The sequence below is a fragment of the Hyalella azteca genome, unplaced genomic scaffold (genome assembly GCF_000764305.2).
Source record: "Hyalella azteca isolate HAZT.00-mixed unplaced genomic scaffold, Hazt_2.0.2 contig15077, whole genome shotgun sequence".
NCBI lineage: Eukaryota > Metazoa > Arthropoda > Malacostraca > Amphipoda > Hyalellidae > Hyalella > Hyalella azteca.
Window position 1 is genome coordinate 47,969 of NW_025944942.1, and position 9,001 is coordinate 56,969.

At 37.8% G+C, this 9,001-nt stretch overlaps 1 protein-coding gene across 1 annotated transcript; it reads left to right on the forward strand.

Annotated features, from left to right (window-relative positions):
- The first annotated feature begins 1,107 nt into the window (after nt 1–1,107).
- Nucleotides 1,108–8,280, forward strand: LOC125179105 (brother of CDO-like). Its single transcript, XM_047884272.1, has 5 exons — nt 1,108–1,138; nt 4,482–4,602; nt 5,273–5,456; nt 7,292–7,506; nt 8,199–8,280. Exons 1-5 carry the CDS (start codon nt 1,108–1,110, stop codon nt 8,278–8,280), a joined length of 633 nt encoding a protein of 210 aa, XP_047740228.1.
- Nucleotides 8,281–9,001: the final 721 nt, after the last annotated feature.

The following is a 9,001-nucleotide window of genomic DNA, read 5'->3' on the forward strand; positions in this document are numbered from 1 at the left end:
CTGATTTAATTTAATAAGTTAATTTAAGAACTTAATTTAATTATACTACACTTCATACTCTACAGTTTTTGATGCTCAGTTCCTAATTGTTGAAACAATTGTAGACATAAAAAAAACGAAATTAGGCTGATGATCATTTTGATTTAGTTTTCTATATACATGAAAATATCTGTACGTATATTTCTACGTTACATTATACGTACAAACATCTACCAGGGAACTGAAACGATTCAAGATTGTTTTCAGTTAAACTATAACCGTGTCAAATATTATTCCATAATCTAAAATGATTATGACACTAGGGCTTTTCAATGCTCGACATTGTCAATTTCTCTGCCTCTTGATGCCTCAATCTCCCATTAGGTGTTTATAGGACAATGCATAGATGCCACATTTCCGCCACGCCGCCCTAATACATTTTTCTTGCAAGGTGCTTTTTCGCGTATGATCCTTGCTTCTCCAGCTCTAGAAAGAAGCGACTGCTTTAGTTTCCATCTATCAAAATCCTTGGCAATTACACACTGTATCCCAAAGTAAATAGTTCAATTAATTTATGTTTTCCCTTTATTTGACTATCTAGAATATTTTTGCGATCTAGAGTAGTATAAGATGTCAAAATTTATAATTCAGACTGTAAAAGTTACGACAAACCACAAATAAAAAATTGGTAATTCTTAGCACCATTTACTTAAGGAAGAAGTGCAGTTGCTAGCCAAGATCCTCGGAATATCAATACTTTAAATATTTTCAAGTGTCATTGCAATTATTTTATGTAGTAGGCTACGTATATGCAATTCTGGTGAAATCTTGAACGAAATCAAGTGGGAAGAAAAGTTTTAGATTTTTATTCTTATCATTAAAGCCTGGTAGGTCCATGAGTTAAATATTCAGCTAAGAGGATAGTTATGGATATAAAGTGCTTCATTTTGCATTTTAGTTTCTGGAGCAAAATTGCGCCAGCAGGATCTTTAAAAGGTGGGCGTGTGTGAAAGCAAAATCTAATTTTCCTCTAGCTCGTGATTTCGTTCTTCATTCTCCCCTCGTGTTTGATGTAGTTTGATGAAGCCACCAAAGAGCTTTTAGAATGAAACCTTCCGCTGGCATTTGATGTCTTCCGCTCCTGTGGCTATTTCTCCAAGTGAGTTTCTGAGCACGGAAACCTCGCACATTTCAAGCAGAATGTGGAATTAATGTTCCGAGCAAAGCTGCAGTGGGAACGTCCTGCCCAGTTACCCACGAAGTCCCAATTTATTTATTCTAATTATTAAAATAATTTTGCACAAATACTGACCTGAATTAAGTGTACGTATAATTTGGCTTGTAAATTTATTATCGTGCAGTTCAACGATGCTTCTTGGTTTTGTTGTAACTGTGTATTTTCGTCCTTGTTTTTAATGTGTCTAAAATCGGTATTGATAATGCAAAACTATTTCAGAGTGCCGATTGATAGAGAATTTGTATTGGACCTAATTTAATCATGACGGCAATTTCTATCTCCATCATTCAATTATAAAAATGCAAGCAATCAATTTTTTTATAATTAGAATTACAATTTTATGGTTAGAACCTCCGTGTGACCAAATGACAGCCACTAAAAATTTAAATTTGAACTTTATTCAATTTCAAAATCATTGTAACCTTGAGCTTTATAAACTAAAATTTTTCTGAATTATAGAGCTTTAGACAAAATGGTAGTGCTTTTTAAATTTTGTTTACGTAAATTCCACAGTGAACATTTAGATTCTACAACTGTTTTTATAGAAACGTTCAACAGGATGATTGATTTCCCGCGCGCTCACCGCGGATCCAACTCAGCGTGATTACTTTTAATTAATGAGTGAAGGGTGAAGTTACAAGCATCTGCCAAGCCCCTGGAGCCATAAATTTTGACTTGTCATTTGACTTGGAATCGGCTGCTGTACACAACTAAAGCTTCGCTGAACATCAGAACCAGACTACATCAGTTCATTTACAAGGCTGGACTTTGCTTGAATGTCGTGAGCACCAGGCACTGTTAGGATTCTAAAGCAATTAAAATGATTTTAAAATAAACTCAAGCGTTGACGCTTTGATGCCAAAATGAAATTTTTTGGTCCATATCTAGTTCTGTTGTTTTTTCTAACAATAATCTACTTGGGCTAATATCTACCATGAAAGAAACGTTTTCAAGCAGATCAAACTTTATATTAAAATAGGCTTACGAAGTTACTTTGAGTTATAGTTGTTCGGGATTAGTATCAATTAATCCCGAACAGTAATAGCACAAGTTGTCGCGTCGCTACACCACCGACAACTGGTGATGGTTTAATTACAAAAATTGCATTAGGGAAATTTTTATTATCTATTACAAATCATTCATGCTATCGACTAGGCCGCCAATTTCTCATTAGACTATGTGCCTAAACTTGTTTTGTACAAACCCGCACCCAATGCAATATCAGAGAAGTATCTCGCACTACCTAGCTCAACCTTTAGTGCAGTGTCTCGCACCACTAGCTCAATCTTCAGTGCAGTGTCTCGCACCACTAGCTCAACCTTCAGTGCAGTATCTCGCACCACTAGCCCAACCTTCAGTGCAGTGTCTCGCGCCACTAGCCCAATCTTCAGTGCAGTGTCTCGCACCACTAGCCCAATCTTCAGTGCAGTGTCTCGCACCACTAGCCCAATCTTCAGTGCAGTGTCTCGCGCCACTAGCCCAATCTTCAGTGCAGTGTCTCGCACCACTAGCCCAATCTTCAGTGCAGTGTCTCGCACCACTAGCCCAATCTTCAGTGCAGTGTCTCGCACCACTAGCTCAACCTTCAGTGCAGTGTCTCGCACCACTAGCTCAACCTTCAGTGCAGTATCTCGCACCACTAGCCCAATCTTCAGTGCAGTGTCTCGCACCACCTAGCCCAACCCTCAGTGTATTGTCTCGCACTACAGCGCGGAAGCTCTCCCAGCACAACACGGATTAGCGCGTACTTGCAGAGCAAGTGCAGTGTCTTGACACACATGCCACTGAGATCTTACGTCGATATGTAATGAAAAAGCCAAGGCCAAGCCTTACTGTATATGGCAAAACAAACCGTGACGTGATATCCTCAAATCCACGGGTTTGTAAGCCATTGTTTCAGTATCTCTCGTTAATCGTCAACGCTAAAAAGTTTTTGAAATCACCTCTTGCCACATTTTAATTCGAATGAGCCTACGTAATATCATTGGAATCATATCGTACGCATTATTATTTAGTTTTTTATTTACACTTCAAATGATAGGGAAGTTTGTTCTTCAACAAATATCAATGTTTTCCAATCATTGCTTTCCACCTTAAAAAATTTTCTTTGATGATTTAGAATCATTGTGTTGAAATATTTTTGGGATACCGCAAGACCAAAATTTATGTGTGATGAATCTGACAGCGAAACCTGAGAATATTTACTGTTCATTTAAGCAAATGTGCAGTTACTTATAATTCTCCGTTCAAGGTTGCAAAGCCCAGACTTTAATTCCAACCATCACGGCCGTCTTCTAAACACAACTGCCTGTCAACAGAGACTATAAACAACGCTTTATATCACAGCTTAATGTGACGGAAACTTCAACAAAGCGGCTGAATTCAACAAAATAAACACCAACATGGCCCCTTAGAACTGCTCAGTGTGCTCAGCGGGAGTCAGCTAGCAGAAATTCTGTTAAGAGAGGTTTCTGCTGAACAGAAATTCTGTTAAGAAAAACTGAAGGTTTCTGTGCCGTGCGCTGTCACTTTGTTTTAACAGGACGAGGTCGGATGAAGAGGCTGGTGTCGTATTGCTACAACGTTACTGATAGTCTTAGTATGTAAATTATTTATATATCTAAGCTCACTAGCCTAATAAGAAAATTAATTCCTAAACTTGTGGATAAAATATGAAGAATATTGTATAAAATTTACAAGCAATACATTTTTAATCCGCATAAGTCTTCTAAATTGTCAATAAATCTGGTATAATCATATGATCAAATTTATAATCGATAAAATTCTGAACTTACTCCATATTCTTTTCGGATTTACGATAGAATTATTAAATGATCATTGATTTAGCGAATGTTTATTTTCGGTCCCAGATACAATGGTTTCCTTTATTTTGTTTGTCTGTAAAATGAACGCTTCAATAAGCTACGAAAGGTGGCAATAACCTTAAACGATTTTTGTTAATTAGTCATATAAAAATGGTTCAGCTCTCCTATGTTTAGAAATCTAATTTGTTTATAAATTATAAAAAAGTTATTAGAATATTTTTTTAGTGTGTGACACGGATGTAATTTGCATTCATGAAAACCTTTACGAACAGGCAAACAGTTTTCCGCTAAGATTTTCTTCTTGTCAAAAGATTTCCTGGGTCTGAGTTGCTCTTAAATTTTAACGATTTTGTGTTTCTTTTTGTATAAAGATTTCCTGACTCTAAGTTGCTCTTAAAATTGCAATGCATTTGTGTTCAAAATATAGCGTGTCTTTACAGGTTCAGAACCAGCGGTAGCGCCGGCGACGGAGGCACCCCGACAGCTGGACGTGGTGGCAGCTGTGGGCGCCGCTGTGAGACTCCCTTGTCCTGCCCAAGCCTTCCCGCCACCCATGCGCACGTTAGTTGTGTGATGGATACGAGATAGTCTTTATTATTTTTATAATGTATACTCACATACATTATTGAATGTATACAAGTATACATACAAGAATATACTTTATTTTTTTGTAATGTACACGAGTATACGTACAAGAATGTACATTATTTTTAGCGCATTTTTTCATTTATGAAAAAAATGCGCTATTGTGCTCTTCATGTCTGTCCGTCCGTGACTTCCCGTTGTCGCCGATTTTAAGAATACTTTAAAACGTTTCGTGATTTAAAATATAGTTTTAGATTGAATGAAGATTGGCCTTTCCAAACAAACCGCATTGTAATAAACCAAACGAAAAATGATGTAATAAGTTCAGTGCACAGTACTAATCACAATGAAAACTGATTTATGCACGAGAAAATGCGCTATGTTACTCACTCCTGTGAGTACTGATCATATTTTTTATAATGTATACTCATATAATGCTTTCCCGCCCAAGCCTACCTAGTGTCCAGCCACACGTTATCTGTGCGCCTGACACAGGCTTAAAAGCCTCACTAGTTACGTTAACCAAATGCATTGGTACGTAAACTTGAGCTGCTTAAATAAATAAATTCCCCAAAAATTTAATTTGAAGAAAGTTTCTAAGCAGATGACCGTGATGATAGCATTCACAATTTTTTAATATATTCAGGTGGTACAAAGACGGATCACCAATAGCCACAATGAATGAAGGTGTCTGGGAGGTTGGTGGTGACCTAGTGATGAGCTCAGCGAGATTGGTTGATGCCGGGGAGTACCGCTGTGTGGTGAACAACTCGGTCGGTTCGATCACCATCTCAACGCGTCTGTCAGTCACCACACCTCTCACTCTCGTGGTGAGTGTGACTGTTAGTAAATCCTGTTCTTCATTTAGTTTAATTTATCATCATGTTTCGTGAGAGGAAATAAGTTCATCCTAGCCAGCTTTTGTGACAAGCAAACTCTCATTTGCCTATCATAGTTGTCACATTGAACACAATCCATATACTGTAAAGGTCTTGGATTGAACGTCATTTTTTATTCGATAATTAAGGTTCCACTTAATATTTATGTTTCGAATTAATTAGAAGTAGAAGTGTAAGAATGTTTTGGAGAATGTTGGAATCGAAATTAGGAATTTTCGAATAGTGAAGAGAAGTATTCATTTTCTAAACAAAATTAACACCAATACCCATAACTGTGCTGGGGGATAATCTCTGTTCAACTCGAGTAATATGTTTGCAGGTTTAGTACGTATAAAAGACACCAAGTTTTCAAACATGTATTTAAAAAACGGGAATCTACAATGCGATGTGCCGTGTATCCTCTCCAGCTTGTCTCAAAAACATGAATGAACAAAACATTGGAATGACGAAAGCCTGAATTTCGGAAAAGTCTGAACGAAAACTGAAAACTCTAAACAAATTGGATGGGAATTGAATTGAATTGAACTAAAATGATAATTTCTGTTTTATATTAATCGATACTATTCCCTAACATCTATAACTCAAAGTAAATTCATAAATCTATTTTAATATAAAGTTTGATCTGCTTGGAAACGTTTCCTTCATGGTAGGTATAAGCCCGAGTAGCTCTTGTTATATTAATATACTACTGTGTTCACAACACTTGAATAACAAAAAGATTCTTTCTATGAGTTGTCCGATATTCATAAACTGATACGACAGTTATTACACTCAGACGTGCACTTTCTCGGGCACGTCTGAGTTTTCATTGTGCATAACTCGATTTAAAAAGAAGTGCCACTCAATTAATAAGGTGAAGAATTAGGACAAAATAAAATTTTTTATTTTATTCCATGTTATAGTTTTCTTGCGCTATCTTCGTATAAATTATATAGATTATTGTCATAAAAAACAACAGAACTAGATATGAACCAGAAAATGTCATTTGGCATCAAAGCGTCAACGCTTGAGTTTATTTTTAAAATAATTTTAATTGCTTTAGAATCCTAACAGTGCCTGGTGCTCACGACATTCAAGCAATGTCCAGCATTGTCAGTGAACTGATGTAGTGTGATTCTGGCGTTCAATGCACCTCAGCGAAGCTTTATTTGTGTACAGCAGCCGATTCCAAGTCAAATGACAGGTTTTATGGCTCTAGGGGCTTGGCAGATGCTTGGTAACTTCACCTTTCACTCATAAAAAGTAATCACGCTGAGGTGATTCGCGGTGAACGCGCGGGAAATCAATCGTCTGGTGGAACGTTTCTATAAAACCGATGGTAGAATCTCAAGTTTCAAAAGGAACTGTGGCATTTACGGCAAATCCAGAATTTAGCTGCGTCTAAACTACTTATACACCGACACATGTTCATTACTTTAAAATCAATGACACTACGTACTCTCAACGTCATCTCCATTCTAACACGTCCAGCCCTATTCTGTGCTAGGGTACGCACACAGTGAAAGCAGGTTTGCCCGCGCGGGCAACCTGCTCCAACCTACCACAAGAATGAACATAGGATAATAGTGTAAGTGTTCACAGTGAAAACCTGTACGAATAGGCTTCTGTATTCTATGGTTTCAGGTGCCAGCCTGAGCAGGTGACCAGCACGCTGGCAACCTGCTTTCACTGTGAGCGTACCCCTACAGTGTTTTATACGCCATTTTACATAGATCTTAAATCTCGAATATCGAAAAATCTAACATTTTTTTCTCCTCTGCGTTGAGATGGAGCCAATGAGGTTAACGCTCACCACGGGCCGTCCACTGCAGCTTCTATGCAGAGTGACGGGCAGCCCGCTGGACCGCATCACGTGGTACAAAAACGCCCGCCCCATCAGGTACGTCACGGGCAGCCCGCTGGACCGCATCACAGCCATCAGGTACGTCACGGGCAGCCCGCTGGACCGCATCACCTGGTACAAAGACGCCCGTGCCATCAGGTACGTCACGGGCAGCCAGCTGGACCACATCACGTGTTATCAGGCTACGAAAGGTCCATTCATTCTGACTACATATATTGCCCGAGTACATTCTAATAATCAATCTTTGCATGCGTTTCCCTTGTTTAGAATTCGTTCCATTTTTTTCTACTGCTTCAAATATTTGTTGACTCTGGAATGACCAACACTGCTAATTACCAAACTATTATATAAACATTAAAATAATATAAAAAACAGTCATGCACTGAGAACAGTAATTATAGGACGTTATTTGAATTTGCGAGTATTAGGTCTTAACCAAGTAATAAGCTATATTTTAGTTTGTAGAATATGAGTATGAATAATAATTAAAGACAAGTAAATTATTTAGATGATATAGTTAAAATATTCATTTTGCGTAGTGTTTTATAATAGGATCCCGATGGACCGAGCTTTTTCGAAAAGGCTCTTGGTTTAACGGCTGTAATTATTACAACAGAAATTAAATGTCATTTTGCCCCTGAATTTTAAATACCAACTGCCACTGAGCCAAGTCACCTTCCGCACGTTGCAACGTTTATCCTCCTGAGTTAGGAATACACGTTCCGGTGATAGTGAGCGGGTAATAGTGTTGTCGGAGAGCGTCGTGGCCGTTGCAGCGTCAGGTGCTCAGACTCGCGTTAGCCGCTTTAATGGCATCAAGACGGCCTTAGGTGCGCGACTAACGAGCTCTTCCCTGCCACTGATTGCCTTCCGTACACTGACTCCAGGTTCACCATCTGCCAGAGACTTTGAGTCAAAACAGTTCGTCGTGATTACGTTCTCAGTTGAAAACACTTCCAGCCCAATGAGATCCAACCCAATGAGAAATTCTCAGAAATATTTTAGTAAAGAATAATATTTGGTAAAGAATATTTGCGTTGCGAATTTTTAAGCGAGACTACATACGTATAATCTTGATGGACATAAGGAAAAGCAAATTTTATTTTTTGAAGAAATTTCTTGAAATATAAGCATTACGATTGTTTATGAGAGTAAAACTTATCTTGAGTCTTGCAATGTGTAATTTAGTTTTGGTGGTTCAGCTTATACGTCTCATGATTAAAAATTTATTATTGGCCTCAGTATAAATAAAAAAAACAATTGTAAGAGCCACTTTCTGCTGACTGTTCCATGTCGGGGTGAGAGTTGCTCTCGCTATCAGCAATTCAAGAATAAATATTCGTCCACAAAAATCGTAATGCAAAAGCACTGATAATTTGAGCCGGACTATAGGGCAATGTTCGTTTCAAATATTTTTCGTGTTTTAATTCAACCTATAGTTGTGAGTATTCAGCAATTCTCACATTTATAACTGGAGGGATAATGTAATTAAATTATTGAAAAATTATAATATTTAGAGTGATTTTAGGCTGACGAACATGATTGATTAAGCATATGGTGAGGTCCGAATATATTTTGTGTACCAGTCAGTTGTTCGCAAGTGATTATATGTGGTCTTTCAGTGATCGATTAA